The sequence below is a fragment of the Ailuropoda melanoleuca genome, chromosome 15 (assembly GCF_002007445.2).
Source record: "Ailuropoda melanoleuca isolate Jingjing chromosome 15, ASM200744v2, whole genome shotgun sequence".
Classification (NCBI taxonomy): Eukaryota; Metazoa; Chordata; class Mammalia; order Carnivora; family Ursidae; genus Ailuropoda; species Ailuropoda melanoleuca.
The window spans coordinates 12,030,454-12,048,416 of record NC_048232.1 but is presented as its reverse complement, the minus strand read 5'-3'; the positions used below and the strand labels follow the sequence as shown (position 1 = coordinate 12,048,416).

Sequence of the window (17,963 nt, the reverse complement as noted above, 5' to 3'; positions counted from 1 at the left end):
TCACTCCATGTTCCTCCGGCTCCCATTCTGCCTTCTTTCACTTCACATGATAGTAGCATAATATTTTTAAGGTGCCATCCACTCTGTGGCACGTATCAGTGCTTTATTCTTTTATAAAAAAATCTTGCATTTTTTTAATTGAAGTACAATTCATATAACAAAATTTCACATCACATAAAATTCAGCTTTTTAAAAAAGTTCTTATTATTTATTTATTTATTTATTGGGGCGAGGCAGAGGGGGAGGAGGGGGACTCGTGCAGAGCGCAGAGCCTGACACGGGACCTGAGCCAAAACCAGAGTCAGACGCTTAACCAACTGCCCAGAGCCCCACGAAATTCAGCTTTTTAAACTATACACTTCCCTGGTTTTTAGTATTAACAAGGTTGTGCAGCCATCACTACTATCCAATTCCAGAACATTTCGATCATCCTGTTGTCTATAAGCGGTTACTCTCAACTCCCTTATCGCCGGTGACCTGGAAACCAGTAATATACTTCCTGTCTTGTGAAGTTGCCCATTTTCAACATTTCTGAAATACGGAATCCTAGGATAGATCAGTATTTTGTGTCTGGCTTCTTTCAGTCAGCATGACATTTCCGACTCCGTGTTGTGGCGTGTGTCCCTGCTTTGTGCCTTTTTATGGCTGAGTCATACTCCATGGTATGATAGACCAGTGTGTGTTCATGTGTTCACAGTTGACAGACCTCTGGGTTGTTTCCACCTGTTACAATGATGCCGCTGTGAACTTTTGTGTGCAAGTTTTTGTGGACATACATTGCATTTCCCACGGTGCTGTACCTAGAATTACTGTGTCACGTGGTTACTGTAGCTTGAACCACCATCACATTGGTTTCCAAACAGTGGCACCATTTTACATCCGAAACAGCAACGTAGGAGAACGCCAGCGTCCACATCCTCGCTAGTCCTTGTTCTCTTATCTGCGTGTTTGATAATAGCCAGCCTAGCAGGTGTGAGGTGATCTCTGGCCCTGTGGGAAATGGGCATTTCCCTGGTAGCAAATAATATGGGCATCTTTTCATGTGCTTTCTGGCCATTTCTAGATCTTTGGAAAAGAGTCTCTTTCTCTCTCTCTTTTTTTTTTAAAGATTCTGTCTTAACACAAGTTGTTAACTTTACATGTTTGATGCCCTGTTAAGAAAAGAAAATGTCCTATTTTCTGAAGGAAGCAGAAACTCCATTTGTTTACCTTTTTTTTNTTTTTTTTTTAAAGATTCTGTCTTAACACAAGTTGTTAACTTTACATGTTTCATGCCCTGTTAAGAAAAGAAAATGTCCTATTTTCTGAAGGAAGCAGAAACTCCATTTGTTTACCTTTTTTTTTTTTAAGATTCTATTTATTAGCACCCACACAAGCGGGGGGGGCGCAGAGGGAGAGGGAGAAGCAGAGCAGGGGGCCTGATGTGGGGCCGACTAAGCCACCCAGGTACACATTTGCCTTTTCTCTGTGAAGAAGTACTAACAGGCATTCACTTGATGCATTGTTCCACAGTAAGGAGAGATCTGCAGTTCGGAGTCCCTCCCCCATTCCTCATCACCAGTTTCCCTTCCTGGACCAGGGAACCACTTTTACCAATTTGGAGCCAGTTTCCTCTTGACACTCAGATGACTCAGTTATTTTGACATTACAAGTAGTACTCCGTTGTATAACCTTATATGTCGGTCATTTTGCATATGCGTAACTCTTGGTAAGAAACTTTTCAAAATGGAATGGCTAGGTCAAATATGTGTGCAGAGTCCTTGTGACAGGTCTGTCCAGACTGCCCTGCCTAGAGGCTCGGCCAGCAGTGAACCAGAGTGCCACGGCCCCCGCCTCCCAACCAACACAGAGGGCTAACAGCCCTCTTGTTCGTTGCCAGTCTGTTTAGCGGCCTAAACCTTACTCCTTCATGAGCAAAGTTGAGCAGATTTTTCATATATTCATGTCTTTTACTCATTTTTGTAACCGATGGGAGCTCCTTGTAGAGACATTATCTGATAGCTTTCATGTGAAGGGTCTTGCATTTTACTCATACCGGAGTTTTGTTTTCCTGTGTTTTATGTTGCTCGTCCTCAAGTTTCCACACACAGGACAGAAGAGCCTGGAGTCCGTCTGCCTCCCACATTTCAGCTTTTCAGTAGAAAAAAACTTAAGTAATTGCAAAAATTAAAGAGGAAAACATAATAAAACAAGCTTCAGTGAATTTTTTTGGTCAACAGCACGTATGTTTAGTTTGTAAAACAGGAATGGGCCTGCGCATGTGTTGTTTTTCATCCAGCCGTGCCTGTGAGCTTGAATATCACCTGGTAGATGTGGGTAGTAATGTTTGTGGCTGGCATGTGACCTGTGCTCATACCAGCACTGAGGTGCGGCTGAGTCACACCTGAAAGACACTTAGGTCTCAAGGCCTAGTTTTTGGAAAAGGAATTTCTTAGGTACCGTTACCAAATGAACATTTTTCAAAGCTAACAGTGGGTACAGAGATCACAGGATGAGCTGGGGAGCTAGTGGTTGATTTTAGGTCTGTGCCCCTGGCTTTGTGATCAACGGGGGTGAGTGTCTGAGTCCTCTGCCATCTGAGGACAGAGTGGCTGGCTGGACAGCTTGAACCGACACAAGGAAGACACGAGTGCTGGCCATGCCCCACAGTGAGGACACAATGTGATAGGGGTTTCGCTTGGAGGGTCAGTCTTTGTGTTTTTAGTGTTGGCCTTCTATCTTTAAGACAGGGAACAACCGAGGAATCTGGGTGCCAAGTAGGGAACTTAGTGTTGGTCAGTTTGAATTTGAGAACTTTGCTAAATTCACCAAAACATTAGACCCACAGATCGGAGCCACATCCCACTGTGTCTCTACCTCCTAAGTGATGGTGGGAAATGGTCTTGGTGTCAGAGTCTTATTGCCCCAGAACCATGGTGGGTCCGTACTGAGAATTACACACGAGGCCTCCGATGAGGCCTTTGCCTTTGAAGGCTGTGGTCTGCTTCTTTGTCCACTCCTTGGGGCTGGGGGGAGAATCCTGTAGGTAATTGGCAGACTCTTCAGTTCTTTCAGCGTTTCTGCTCCAGCGATGGCCTCAGTAGCAAGTCGCAAAGAAGGTTCTACTGCCCTGTGGTGGTTGGTTTAAATTCAAGTGTTTTGCAAATGCACGTGAACTTTTATCAGCCTTTTCTTTCTTCTGTTCCATTGACAGTGAATTTACCTCTTTGATTACACTGAACTGCCATGCTCTTTTCTTCAGGCCGGATAACGCGGTGCCAGGGGATGTGCTTGTGCTGACGAAGCCCCTGGGGACGCAGGTGGCTGTGGCTGTGCACCAGTGGCTGGACATTGTGAGTGGAGCGCTGCCTGCCATGGGGGGTGGGGCGGACAGCACGCTGGCGGGACTGGGGTCGCTTTTGTTGGTGGATGTGGAGAGCTGGGCGTTCACTCGGCACATCAGGTCCGGCGAGTGTCTCCTTACTCCGCTCGCTCCGGAGTGTGCTTTCTTGAGAAGACGTGTCTGCTCCGGAGCGAGCACCGCTCCTCGTCCATAAGTGAGCCCTGCCCCTTAGACGTGTTTGCACGTTCAGATGTAGATCGTCCCCGTGTCTTCACTCTGTCTTCCAGAAGTGAGCTCCTTCAGTTCCACTACCAGGGAGTAGAGTATCAGCCATGTCCTTCACAGATTTTAGGGACTGTGTGTCTTTTATTAAATCAGAGTTCCACATATCAAGTGCTTTATCTTTCGTGTCTTAAGCATCAGTAAAAGAAATCATAGTAGAATGTACAGAAAGGGTAGTGTTTGGGGGTATAAGTACAGGCAAGGTTGTTGACAATTTAAATTACTTTATTCACGAGGTTTTCGGTTGTTTTATTTGGTTGTGTTGTCTTTTTAATTAGTAACTCAGACATTTTGATATATAATTATCTTGTGGAGAAAGCCTCTAGAATTTGAAGATATTTATCCTGAGTCACTTTTCCACTGAGCTATGATCACACTTCATTTAGGGTTCTTCTCCTTGCCATAACAATTCAAAAATTAATACAGTTGTGGCATATTCTCACATATCTTTGGTGCTTTTAATTTCTGCTGCTGTCATCTGAACTACCATTCCTGAGAAACAGTTGAGAAAGAATAATAATTTTATGTTATTGATCAACAAGATATATCTTCCTTGATACGGCAGAGTAGAGAAAATCTCTAAGCCACATCCTTGAGTTACTTTTCCCTTCCATCCAGTGACGAGGAGAGACCTCCCATCAGGTATGATGACCTGTAAATCAGATTAAAAGGTCATGACTGGCCAGGAATCCACAGTGACTCTCCATGCGACTGTCCGGGTCTGAGTAACTTACAAGGTTGCTGGAAGCGGGTGAGGCAGAGGAGCCTCAAAGACGAGGGGATCCTTCTGCCTACCCCCAATCTGACACCACCTTTACTTTCTTTTTTAATGCTCAGAATTGAAAAAAGCAAGATCCAAAGATGTAACCACATAATAGCCTTTCATAAAGGTCAGAAGCATCCAAAGAGTATATTGTTTTGGCCTATGTACGAGAATACTCTATTTTGTATGGCAGGAGAAGGACAAGTATAAAATTCGAAAGAGTTGTTAGCTCTGGGGGAGATACGGGGAGCTGTGGGTTAAGGGAGGAGCACATGGACGGACTTCAGTTACTGCATTAGGTGGTAGATTGTCGGGTATTATTTAACAAAGAAGAAGAAGAATGCCTGTATGATGGCCACTCATGATGGAGCAGGATGATAGTATGATGCTAGAGTGTTTGGAAATCAGACTTAGGAAAAAGGGAAGCTTCTTTTCTCATGACCTTTGTGACCTCCTCTGTGGTCACCCAAGGCTGTCCTCAGGGCACGTGCAATCAGAGCTGTTTTTACCCTCATCTGTCCATCGAGATGGCTCGATGCAGAATTTAGGTAAAGTCAGTTGAAGTATACTTGTATGAAAATGCAAGCCATCAGCTTGTTAGAGGAGATGGGGAGGAGCAACAAAGCGCATTGGGAACCATTCCCAGTGTGATCTGTGCCCTACCACGGGGAGAAGCTGCCCCGGCACACGCGTAGCCTCACTGTGCGTGCTGCAGCCCTGTGTCCTGCTGGGCTTACGTGGCCAGGAAACTGCACGACTGGACCACGGAAGGTGGGCATCAAGAACAGAAAGGATTGCGTGATTCAGGATCTAATGGGGCACCTAAAACACTGGTCACAGGAAGTTAAAGTTAGAAAATTTAACTTTGTGTGTAAAATTAGATAAATGAAACCCCCAGATGATGACCCCCAAAATATGCTCTTTTTCTTCAAGTGGGTAGAAGAGTAATCCCATAATTTCTCCTTTTCCTCCTAACCTCTGTTCCTGGTACTAGCCTGAAAAATGGAATAAGATCAAACTAGTGGTTACCCAAGAAGACGTCGAGTTGGCGTACCAGGAGGCAATGATGAACATGGCGAGGCTCAACAGAACAGGTATCGGGGCGGGAGGGCTCGTCTTTGCAGGGGTTGGCCAGACGAGAAACATTTTAGGCTTTGTGGCCACGTACAGTCTTGGCTGCGTTGACCCTCCTCCCTTGGTGCAATTCCTTAAATATGTAAAAAAACCCCACATTCTTGGCTGGAGGAACAGGCTGTGGGCCAGACTGGGCCCGTACTGCAGACCCTCTTGTATTGGTACCTGGTTTGGGGTCCTAGATCGCCAGTGGGAGTCCAGATACACTGTGTGTTCCTGACAGAAATGCGTTGTAACTGTTGGCTTGCAAGAGAGAAGAATGAAGGACTGAGGACTAGGGGAAATGCTACAGTAGATGAGGTCGTGGGGTCACGGCAGCCCCCCCTGCAGCACGCTCTCAGCTGTGGCCCTGGGGTCCCAGGGTGCTGTGGCTCTGCCAGTACCTCTGTCCCTGCTCTGGTGTAGATTCCCTCACAGTGACAACGGTGCCGGGCGTAGAGGAGAAGCAGAGAATAGGGATGGATTCGTGAATTTGGTTTCTGAATTGACGAAACAGAGTCGAGGTTCTGTTTTCTCTCCGTTCCTTCCAGTGCTAAATTTCTGGGATAATGGGCAGTATTGAATTCCTCTTTGCCCCAATAAAAATGGAAAAGAAACTTACGTAGCATGTTTTCAGAAGTATTTGACTTACCAATTCAAGGTGGTTGCATTGTTACTTTGAATTCCCATGTTTGTGTGTGTAAACGAACGAGGAATGACATCCATGTCATCATTTTTTTCTTTACATTTTGTTTCTTGTCTGGCTTCTTAATATGGGTAAAAACAATAATAATAAATAGTGGCTACCAGTTATCTGATAATTACTGTGCATCAGGAACTTGACCTACTTTGCTATTTAATTCTTAGGACAGCCTTAAAAGGTAGCTGCTAGTATCCTCCATTTACAGGGAAGTGACTTGCCCAAGGACCCACAGCATGTTAGTGGGGACCCAGGATTTGAAACTACTGCTTATAACGCTTCTAAGAATTACGACCTATTCCTTCTGAACAGTTAAGTGCAAGATTGAGGCCCTTCCACAGTCTTTACGCACAGTAACTGAGCGAATACTTTGGTACTACACGAAGTTTCAGAAGCAGATTAAAATGAAACAGGAAAGTTCAAGAACCACAATTCATCTTCTAGAACACAGTAAGGCTTGCCAAGGGAATTTATAGTTCGAGTATTTTATACTCCTCCCCCCCTTTTTTTTTTTGGCTTTCATATGTATGTAGAAAATACCAGGCATATTGTGTAATTAAGAAGGAAGCTCTTCTCCCGGGTCTTTGAAGTCCTGACCTCTGACATGCCAGAGGAACTTTTCTAAAAAGCATCTGTGTGGATGATTTGAAAGCAAACCAGCTTGTAGAATGTCAGCTTCCAGAGGGCAGGGATTTCCAGTGGTTTTGTTCACTGTGGTGGCCCCAGCACTTGGAAGGATGAGGAACTCGTTCTCACTGTAGGTCCTTGTTAAATACGGATCACAGGATGAGTTACCTTTGTATACCACGTGCTGGCTTTCTTTATGGTACTTCACAGACATTTGTTTTCATAATCATGTGAATTGTACCGTTTCTTCCCTTTGGCTGAAAGGAAATGCACTAATGCAGGCAGACCTGTTCGCAAACCCAAAACTGTCTAGCTGTAAAACTGCTCTTTAGTACCACACATTTCATCCACATGGATAAGTTAGTGATGGAAGTTTTTATGATTTTTTTTCTGGAAATACCAGTTTTCTTTCTCATTATTAATGGCATGTTGTATTAAAGGATGTGGGTTGTGTGGCATTCTGTTTTGTAACTTGGAAGATGGGGTTCAAAAATCTTTTCCTTAAAAAAAGTCACTCTTCAGGGCATCCGAGTGGCTTAGTTGATTGAGCGTCTGAATCTCAATCTCAGCTCAGGTCTTGATCTCAGGGTCATGAGTTCGAGCCCTGCACTGAGCTCCACACTGGGTATGGAGCCTACTTTAAAAAAAATCACTCTTCATTTAGTTTTTCAGGGTTCCCTGAGCTGCAGTCAGAAATGGATTTGAATGTGGGGCGCCTGGGTGACTCAGTCAGTTAAACGTCCAACTCTTGATTTCTACTCAGGTCATGATCTCAGGGTCATGGATCCAGCCCCAAGTTGGGTTCCATGCTGGAACCTGCTTGAGATTGTCCCTCTCCCTCTCTAAAAAAAAGAAATGGATTTGAATGCATCTTCTTTGTCTTATCCCCTCTATTCACCTTTCTCCAAATGACTTTGAACCAAATACATGTAACACTTAACCATGGAGTCTTCGATTATTTAAAAGAAGAAATGTTAAGGTTGACCAGCAGATCCTAAAAGATCTTGCTGACACTCTGATTTTAAAGTTACTTAAAAATGTGAAAACAGATTTTGTTTTTCAATATTTGCCTTTCCCCTCTTAAGTTAAATTATTTTTATGAGATCCCAAGTTGATACAAAAGAATTTTATAAAATCTGTGCAGGGCTTAAGGATCAGCAGTGCACCTCCATGTGGTATGAGAAACAGGGCCTGGCCTTAGGAGCCCAGAGGTGCCCCTCCCGTACTCCGCTCCTGGATTCCTGCGTTGGGGGGCTACTGCTCTGACTCTCATGCTCATTCTCATTCACTGTAAAGTATTTTTATCACAGAGACTTGTGAGCAATTAGTTAAGTTTTTAAAATTTTTGCTTTTTGAATCCTACCTGTGTGTTTTTCTTGCTGCTTTGTTCACACTTAATGTTCCTGAGCATTACTGCTGGTGTATGTAGTCGTATTTAATTCATTTTCACTGCTGTGTAATTTTCCACTCCGTGACTGACTTGTGTGGTCTACTGCTAGTGGGCATTCGGGTTCCTGCTGAGCATTTTCTAGGCCGGGGCTTCTGGTATACAACGTGTAAGAGGTCAGGGCTGCCGTGGCTTTTCTGGACGGCGCTCACTGTCTCCCAGGGGCCCACACACCATGGCGTACAATGATCGGCTACATTCAAAAAATTTCTGTAATATGTTTTCTCATCCCATTTATTTTATATATATTTTTTACTATAAAAATATGACACGCTGATTATAGAAGTTCTTAGGAAATGAAAAAAAGGAGAGAAGAAACTTTATCCATCGTCTCACCACCCAAAACAACTTCTGTCGTAGTATATTTATGTTTTCTTCCAGGATTTTTTCCTGAAGTTGGTTGGTGGCTTAATTGCTTTATTGTTCTCTTGTTCATGTTTTCAACTAGTGGTTACCATACATTTTACTTGTATTTGAAATCTGCTTTTATTCACTTAACATTACTGAATTCTTTTTTTCACATTATATATATCCCTAGAACACATAATTGTTAATGCCTGGGTGGTCCACCAGAGAGATACACCATGATTGATTTACCTTTTGCCTGCTCCTGAAAAGTTTTGGGGGGATCAGATTTCTCCATAGTTTTCTGCCTTCCAGGAATATTTCTTTGGCTGTATTCCAAAGTGAAATTGTAATTATTTAATTTTTGGTCTTCAGATGCTCTCATCACTGACCACCAAGGCTTTCCCTCTCTATTCCTGTGCCACTGAAACTGTACAAGGAGTCTTTTTCCCTTTTCTGGTTCTTCAGTGAAGTCGTTTAACAGTAAGAAAGGGATTTGTAATGGATTAATTTTTATTTGTATGAATTTTCAGTTTCCTTGTATTTGAGCATCTAAGATTGCCCATCCTTAACTCTTTGTACACTGCTGGTAGTGACAATGTGGCAGAAGCTTATGGAGGTGTATGTGATCTTCTCTACCAAAATTCTGTGTACACGTATTTTGACCTAGCAGTCCCACTTCTGCGACTGCCTCAAAGCTGCAGTGGCCAAAATATGAAACGGTATGTCTGTAAGACTGCATTGAAGCACTGATTATAGTTGAAAAGAGGGAAACAATCCACATGCCCACAGTAGCTTACAGACTTGTCCAGTCTACGTGCACACAGTGGAATACTGTCCAGCCATTGAAAGGAGTGCGAGATCTTTATTCCTGGATGCTCTAAGATACGATCAAACAAGAAAGGGACAGAAGCACGAATGTGGTGTGCTACATTTTGTGTTCATATGCGAATAATCAGTATTTTATACTTTGAAAAAGGAACAATGGAAAAATAAATCACTAATAAAAATAGTTCCATCTAAGAGGGAATTAGGGAGGAGGTAGATCTCTCTGAAGTTTGCCTTCGAAATGAATGTTTTCTATGGTTCAAAAATTATATAAAAAACAACATTGCTTACAATTCTAAACCAAATTTTTTAAAAAGCTGCCTAACATATATCAAGTTAGTGGCAGAACTACATGGGGAAGAATTATTTCAAATCACTTTGAGCCTGGTATTTTCAGTGTGTATCCTCCGGACAAAAAGCCACAAAGATATCTCATTGTATTCAGTGGGCTTCTCTTTGTGAGAATGTTGGGGTAATATGATAAAGCAAATAAGTTAATACAGTTTGGAACAAAGATTTCAAGAATACAAAGAAGTAAGACCGAATAAGCTAAGTTAATGACTGTAATCTTTACTTTGGAATTATCAGTATGAGCTCAGGACTTTTCCCCCCTAAATATGTTTATTTCCGAGCCTATTGAAAAGGCCTAGAAGCAGTGATAACCCCGTAGTAATGAACTCCTAGTATCCAGATTCTGATCTGAAAATTAACATTTCCCACGAAAAAATGCCAGGACTCCTTGGGGAAATGGCTGATTCCAACTCTGGGAAAGGAAGTACAGAAGATAAGCCTGGGAGCCCCTGTGCCTGAAAGTAATGGAGGCGTCACCCAATGGGGTCATGTCGCTGCACCCAATGGGGTCATGTCGCTGCACCGGAACTTGAGGAGGCCCCCAGCAGTCAAACGGGGAGGGGGCAATGTGAACTTCAAGAAGAGTGACTGAAGCCAGCTGAAGCCTAGCAAGTTGTCTAAACACCAGTGAGACCATCACGATAATTAACATTTTGGGCCACCTTTGGAAGTTGCTAGAGCACCAACGCATTCTGAAAATAAAGGAATCAGTCACACATTTCACCTTTCTTGTATGGACTGTATTTCGGGAAATCCAGATAATTGTCTTTTAAATTCATTAGAAGAGTCACTTCTAACAAACACAGGAAGAATGATTGAATCCCACACTTGCCACTTTTGCTGCCCCCTTGATTTAAGGAACCTCAAGAACAAGCACCAGCAGCTAAAACCGTCAGGTGAAAGGTTCAGGTGGAGGTGATAAGGGCCCCTGAGCCCCGCCAGTGAAGCACTGACTCCATCTCATCAAGCCTTGGACCTGTGTGCCAGGATGGGCCGTGTGTAAGGTGGTAGGACCTGTCACCTCAGGGAAGACAGCCAGAGCCAGAACGCACGCGCTTCTACAGAACCGGTGACTGCGTGAACAGCAGACAGAGGGCATGGAGGAGAAAAAGGGGAAACTTAAAAATTCAGAGGTTTAAGAGAGATGTTATATACAATATTGATTGTATTAGAATGACAGTGGTATTGTGGTTAACAAGTTATTTTTATCTTTAAGAGTTACATATCTATTTACAGGTGAGGTAGCGGGACTAGGGTTTGCTTTGAAGTGTCCCACCCCACCCCATCCGCCAACAAGTAGGCTGGAGTAGAAGAGACCCTAGTGGGAGGGTGGTAGTGGTTGAAGCTGGGTTTTGTCGGGCACACCGGAGTTGGTTGTAGTGGACTGCTCTTCTCTGCTCTGCGTTTCATTAACATTTCTGTAGGAAAATTAGTGACAGTAATTCCCTATGAAGGGACGAAGTGGTGATTGATACCTAAAAATGGAGTCCCTATTACTGACCAGGATTCGGTGTATCCTCTTGTATCTTCTGGTCCTCTAAGCTCACCCAAGATGGCACTGGGAAGAGCTTCTGAAGTGCAGGTCTTGGCTTCTATTAAATGTCGGCTGCCCCCCACTGTCCTGGGGGCAGATGTGTTAATAGAATGGGATGTCTGGTTGCTTAACCACCATAGTGGACCAGAAATGTCAATTCTTCTGTCCACCTCTGGGTTGAGAATGCACTTAAGTAAGAGATGTTGGCCTACAAAAAGAAAATTTACCAAAAAATACACATTCTCTCCAGGGTACTTCTGTAAACATAGGGTGTGTTTCATTTCATGAGAAAGAGGTATTTAATTTTTTAAAAATTAGGCTTTCAGTTACTCCCCCCAAAATGAAATACTTCAGTATGAATCTAACAAAGTATATGCATGCTCCATATGAGGAAAACTATAAAACTGATGACAGAAGTCAAAGAAGATGTAAATAATGGAGAAGTATTCCAGGTACAGGGATAGAAAGACTCAATGTTGTCAAGATGTCACTTCTTCCCAACTTGATGTATGGATGCAGTGCAGTCCCACTCAGAATCCTAGCCAGTTATTTTGTGAATATTGACATCCTGATTGAGTTTATACGCAGAAGCGGAAGACCCAGAACAGCCAACACAGTGTTGAAGAAGAGCAGCTGGAGGGCTGACACCACCCGGTTTCAAGACAGTGTAAACGATAGTCGTCGCCACAGTGTGGTGTTGATCAGCAGTGGAGCAGAGTAACAGCCCAGAAATGGACCCGCATAAATATAGTTTGATCTTTGACAAAGGAGGAAAGACAGTTCAATGGAGAAAGGATCATCCTTTCAACAGATAGCTCAGGAACAACTGGACATTCACAGGCAGAAGTTCACATCCAGACACAGACCTTAACACGTCTCATAAAAATTAACTCAAAATGGATCATAAACCTAAATGTTGAATTCCTACAAGGCACCCAGGAGAAAACGTAGGGGACCTTGGTGATGACTGTAGATACAGCACTGACAGCACGATCCATTAAAGAAAAAATTGACAGTTCGGGCTTTATAAGAAACTTCTGCTCCATGAAAGACACTGAGATTGAAGAGACCAGCCACAGACGGGGACAAAGTCCTTATAACACACACAGTAATACGATACACTAATATGATCCAAGAGTCGTGCCCCTTGATATTTACCAAACCAAACTGAAACTGCTGTCCACCCAAAAACCTGCACACGGATGTTTGTCGCAGCTTTATTCATATTTGCCAAGACTCGGAAGCAGCCAAGAAGTCCTTCAGTAGGTGAATGGATGCATAAACTGGTCCGTCCAGACAATGGAACATTACTCAGTTCTAAAAAGAAATGAGCTATCAAGCCATAAAAGACATGGAGGAAACTTACAAGCATATTTCTGAGTGGAAGAAGCCAATCTGAAAAGAGCAAATACTCTACGATTCCAATTCTGACGTTCTGGAAAAGGCAATACCATGGAGGCAGTCAAGAGATCAGTGGTTGCCAGGAGTTGGGGAGAGGGGTGGGATGAATAGGTGGAGCACAGGATTTTTAGGGCATAAATAGACAAATAGTCTGTAGGTACTCTAACGATGGATACATGTCATACATTTGTCAACGCCCAGAGACTGTACAACATCAAGAGTGAGCGCCTGTGTAAACTATGAACTTGACTTAATAATAATGCATCAGTAATGGCTCATCACTTGTAACAAAGGTAGCGCGCTAATGCTGGAAGGGGCGAGGGGACTAAACGGGACCTCCTGTACTTCCTGCTCAGTTTTCTTTAAACCTAATACTATTTTGAGAGCTATTTTTTCAATTAGAAAATTAACCTTTTAGGTAATCACTTGTAGTAAGAGTGCTTTGAATTTAGGTCTGTCTTAAAAATTCTTGTTCTTTGATTTTAGGACGGGTTAGATCTGATTCTTCTGGACAGATTTTTTTTTTTTTTTTTTTTAGTTAGCTGGAAAATTACTGTTGATTGAAGCTACTGAGAGTTTTAAATGGTTCAAGAGGAATAAGAAATAATGCTTTCAGGGGCGTGTGTGTGGCTCAGTGGGTTAAGCGTCTGCCTTTGGCTCAGGTCATGATCTCAGGGTCCTGGGATCGAGCCCCTTATCAGGCTCCCTGCTCAGTGGGGAGCCTGCTTCTCCCTCTCCCTCTCCCCATGCTCGTGTTCTCTTTCAATGTCTCTCACTCTCGCTCTATCTCAAATAAATAAAACCTTTAAAAAAAATCAGCTTTCAAAAATTCACTCTGGTTTTTGTTGTTTTGTATGTGTGGGTTTTTTGGGTTTTGTTTTTTTTTTTTTTTTTTTAGAAATTACATTTTCATTAGTCCAATGTGCCACCTCCCTGACAAATTAGGAATTTTGAGATCCAAGAGTATTTAAAATTTTGAGTTGAGGAAAGGTGGCTTTTTTCTCCATCTTCATTTATGTCACCAGATAATAAATGGCTCCTTTGTGTTCTCTTAGCTGCGGGGCTCATGCACACATTCAATGCCCACGCCGCCACGGACATCACGGGCTTTGGAATTTTGGGTCACGCACAGAACCTGGCCAAGCAGCAGAGGAACGAGGTGTCTTTCGTGATCCACAACCTTCCTGTCCTGGCCAAGATGGCTGCTGTGAGCAAGGCCTGTGGAAACATGTTTGGCCTCATGCACGGGACCTGCCCGGAGACATCAGGTACAAGGATCCTGGGCCCAGATCTGAGGATTAAACTAGCGAGGCTAACGGAAAGTCCCCTGACAAGGAAGAAGCCAAGTACATGAGCACGACCCCACTGTGTGTGAGGTCAGTGCTGGCATATAACCTTGGCCTTCTTAGCATGAATGTCCTCAGCTCCCCCGGGTGCGACAGGTCATCCAACTCTTGCCCGTCTGTGTGTGATCCATTGGCTTGAAATGCAGTGTTTCTGTTTGGTGATAGGACAGGAGGGAGGGAGAATATGGGAAAGTGAGTCCTTCCTCGACTTTCATGGGAAACTTACCATTTGAATGAACTGTGATCCCTGTAGGTTACATTGAAGATGCTATATTTTTTCCTTGAAGAAAATGTCCAAAATTGCTATTTTAAGAATGAGATGTCTCCACAGTGCCCCTTACCTGCACTCTTGTGTTTCACCCCGGGTATAGTCCAGTTCTTTCCAGTTTTTCTTATTTCTCTTTTCTTTCTAACTTTGTAGTTTCTCTACCCGTGCAAAAGAGCGAAATCATCTGGGGATTTAAAAATACCAGTGCAGGGCACCTGGGTGCCTCAGTTGGTTAAGCAGCTGCCTTCGGCTCAGGTCATGATCCTGGATTCCCAGGATCGAGTCCTGCATCGGGCTCCATGCTCAGCAGGGAGTCTGCTTCTCCCTCTGACCCTCCCCCCCTCATGTTCTCATTCTCTCATTCTCTCTCTCTCAAAGAAAGAAAGAAAATCTTTAAAAATAAAAATAAATAAAAATACCAATGCCTCCACCTGACCCCCCAGGAAACCTGACTGCAGCAGTCTGGGGTGGGCCTGGGTGCAGGAATTGTAGCAGTGCCTCAGTGGGCTTCTGGGGGTGCAGCCGGAGGCGAGGACCGCAAAGCCCTGCCCACCTGCCAGCTCTATAGAAGGGCCTGCGGTTCTTCCCTAGGCTTCCCAAGACCTCTGTAGAGGACCCTTCAGTTTCCTGTCCTTAAAAAAACAACAAACCAAAACCCATTTTCTAGTAAGAAAGTTCCAAGTGGGCGACTGAACTCTTGGTGCCGCTTCGGCCTAGAACAGTGCCCGCCACCTGGTGGACCTGGAATAAGTGTTCCATCAAGTTCCATCTGTTTCCTTTACTCAAAAATGAGAAGTTTTTACTCTTTGTTAAAAGTATAGATAGATATTTTTTCCTGATTGTATCATTTCCACTTACAAATATATAAAATTTTCTGTCCCAGCTACCAACATCGTGATGAAGGCTTTCGTAACATATTTATGCTGCTTCTGTTTTGAAGATGACAGGATCTCGATACTTTGAGGCATACACCTCTTCATGATCTTAACTTTTAAGTTAAAAGGAAAAAATACAGAAAGTCTTTTTTTATAAAGGGAGGAATCCACGTAGAAAATCAAGTCAAAAAGGAAAAGTTCTCTTTTGGTTTTAAATACTTCTCTCCGTGTGGGAAGAGGAAAGTAACTATGACATATGTTACTGAGCCATCAAACCCCTCACTCCATGGTGTTCGGTGATTCACACTAGGTCATTTTCACAGTTGAAGATTCGTTGTGCACCGAGAACCCACGCGTTGCTCTGCCTTGTGGTCTGCGGGAAGTCAGTTGCCTGGAGAGGGTAGCTCACTTAGAGACAGAAACGGGTTGGTGGCCGGACGGCCGTCTGGGTGGACATGCCCTGGAAAGCCAGTGGCCGAGAAACTACCAGCAGGGCATCCCAGTGGACGATGATCCTTTCTCTCTCTTTTTCCCTTTGCCAGGAGGCCTCCTAATCTGTTTACCACGAGAGCAAGCCGCCCGGTTCTGTGCAGAGATCAAGTCTCCCAAATACGGGGAAGGCCACCAAGCATGGATTATTGGGATCGTGGAGAAGGGCAACCGCACGGCCAGAATCATAGACAAGCCCCGGATCATCGAAGTCGCACCGCAGGTGGCCACTCAGAACGTGAACCCCACCCCGGGGGCCACCTCTTAATCTCAACCCAAGTAGCAATTTGGTTTTGTTTTTAAACAGATCTATTTCCTTTTTCATCATTTCAATTAAAGACTCTAAACGACCACAAAAATCTCATTGTGTCTACACATCTGGTGACCTTAGGTCGATTTGTGAGTGGATGCAATTAATAAAATAAAATCCATTGCCTTTTTTTCCTGTTACATTAACTGAAGATGCACCTAATCTTGAGGCAGCTTCTGAGTTGAGAATTATATTGTTATCCAATACTGTTGATTCATTTTGAATCTTTAGACACTTATCTCTTGCCGCATAGGCTCTTTTTAAAGGTGCTTTCCCGTAGCACAGACATACCCGTTGTGGTGTCAGATAGCAGTTGGTGTCTTTTCATTTTGTGCGTATTTATCATTATCGGTCTGGTCTTTTGTAAGTGTCTTGGATGGTATTCTGGAAAGATGGAATTGGTAAGTGACACAGTGGTATCCCAGGAGCGAGAGGGTTGCATGGTTCCTTCCAGTCCTTGCTTTGTAAAGCCCAGTCTTCTCATTCAAGAGCATCTCTTTTGACCCAGGACATTTCCCCAGTAGTTCATTGAGTTCAACAAGGCAAGTGCTTAACTCTGCATGGAAAGCACTTTGAAGACAAAAAAAGAAATTAACTTTCTTTTTTTGTAGCCTTCCTAATATTTACAGTAATATCATTAACTGTTTTCTTTATGGACAGCAAGCAAGGATCCTTTTTGCAATGTAATTAGATACTCTCTAGTGCAACAAGGAATTGGCCTTCCGGAAGGGGGTTCATGTATAATACTCATTTACAACTCAATCTACCATGAGCTACACAAATACTTTTGAAATATAATCAATAATAAAGACTGTTCTGTGGATGGTAGTGGTTACTACATTTTATATTTCGTATAGTGATTTCAGGCCTGTTGTTTTCCTAAACTCAGCCGTTCTTTAGCCGAATTCTTATCATTATTTTGTCCTTGGGGCCAGGACTTTTTTGTGCACGCTTTTTGTGATCTGTGTTAAAAATCTGCATTGCCAACGTCGCAGCTCGAACTGAAACTCGTTGTTCAAATAAATATTTAATTTTTTTTATTGCTCTTGTATAATCAGATGCCCCCTTTAGTATCATTTTAGAAGCGTTGGGAGGGTTTTGGCAAAAAGTACAATTTATTGGGAAAAACTAGATTTTAGTTTTATAAAACTTTTAAGTCTTTCATGGGACCTATATTTTCTTGAATTAAATTTTGTAGTCCTAGAACAAATAGGTGATCTAAAAAGGTGTTTATCTGTGTTACTTAAAAACAGAGGCTTCCTTCTATTTTAACCCACTAAACCATAAGGAGGGATCGCGGTCATTAAGCACCAGCTCGCTGACTCCTCGAGTGTCCGCCTGAGAGAAGCAGCAGCCAGCCCTGCGAGTCTCTGATGCCTCCTGCTTACGGGCCCCAAAGCCGTGACGACAGATCCTCTTCATGCCAAAGGAAGCCATCCCTCCGGAGAGGACGCCCCCAGAGAGGCTTTCCTTTGGATGCGCCCTCCATCAGGAACTAGAGGGCAGCCTTTTTGCAAGTGTAGCTGGAACTCAAGCCATAAGTACGGTGTGCGGAACCCAAAAGGCTGCTTTGGAACTGACATTCGCTGGACGTTTTCTAGGGATTTATACAGATGTTGGTCCTCAAAAGCTACAGACCAGTGGTCTACAAAATAAAATGTGTTGGAAACCTCTGAGTAAGGTGAACGTACTGTTGGGCTTTTTTTTTCCCCCCCACTAGTGATGCCTAACTCTGAATTCTTTTTAACATTGATCATGTCTTGAATGCTGGTGATTTCCTCGGTGGCAGGCCTACTGAGAAGAACGGAGCTAAGTGGATTATGCACCCGAGGAAACCATCTTGGTGAAGATTCATATTTATAAGATGGTGGGTACATAGAGGCCTGAGTAATTCATGTGATCCCAAGGGGGAAGAACGGATCTTTAAAGGGGGGTTTCCCAGAGAGCATTCCAGATCACCTG

The 17,963-nt window shown here is 43.4% G+C and overlaps 1 protein-coding gene across 7 annotated transcripts in view; it reads left to right on the top strand.

The window, feature by feature from the left end:
• The window catches only part of SEPHS1 (selenophosphate synthetase 1), a 31,885-nt gene extending 14,194 nt beyond the window's left edge, over nucleotides 1-17,691 (top strand). For 2 of the 7 annotated variants that reach the window (XM_011232821.3, XM_011232820.3), the window contains 5 exons: nucleotides 3,242-3,332; nucleotides 5,362-5,461; nucleotides 13,769-13,981; nucleotides 15,745-15,914; nucleotides 17,290-17,691. In XM_011232821.3, the coding sequence (XP_011231123.1) occupies nucleotides 3,242-3,332; nucleotides 5,362-5,461; nucleotides 13,769-13,981; nucleotides 15,745-15,914; nucleotides 17,290-17,343 (628 nt within the window). In that variant the 3' untranslated portion in view covers nucleotides 17,344-17,691. Of the gene's footprint in view, nucleotides 1-3,241; nucleotides 3,333-5,361; nucleotides 5,462-13,768; nucleotides 14,090-15,744; nucleotides 16,830-17,254 lie in introns of those variants that run through there. The other 5 variants (XM_011232823.3, XM_011232822.3, XM_034643832.1 and 2 more) reach the window with 5 other exon arrangements.
• The last annotated feature ends 272 nt before the right edge of the window (nucleotides 17,692-17,963 follow it).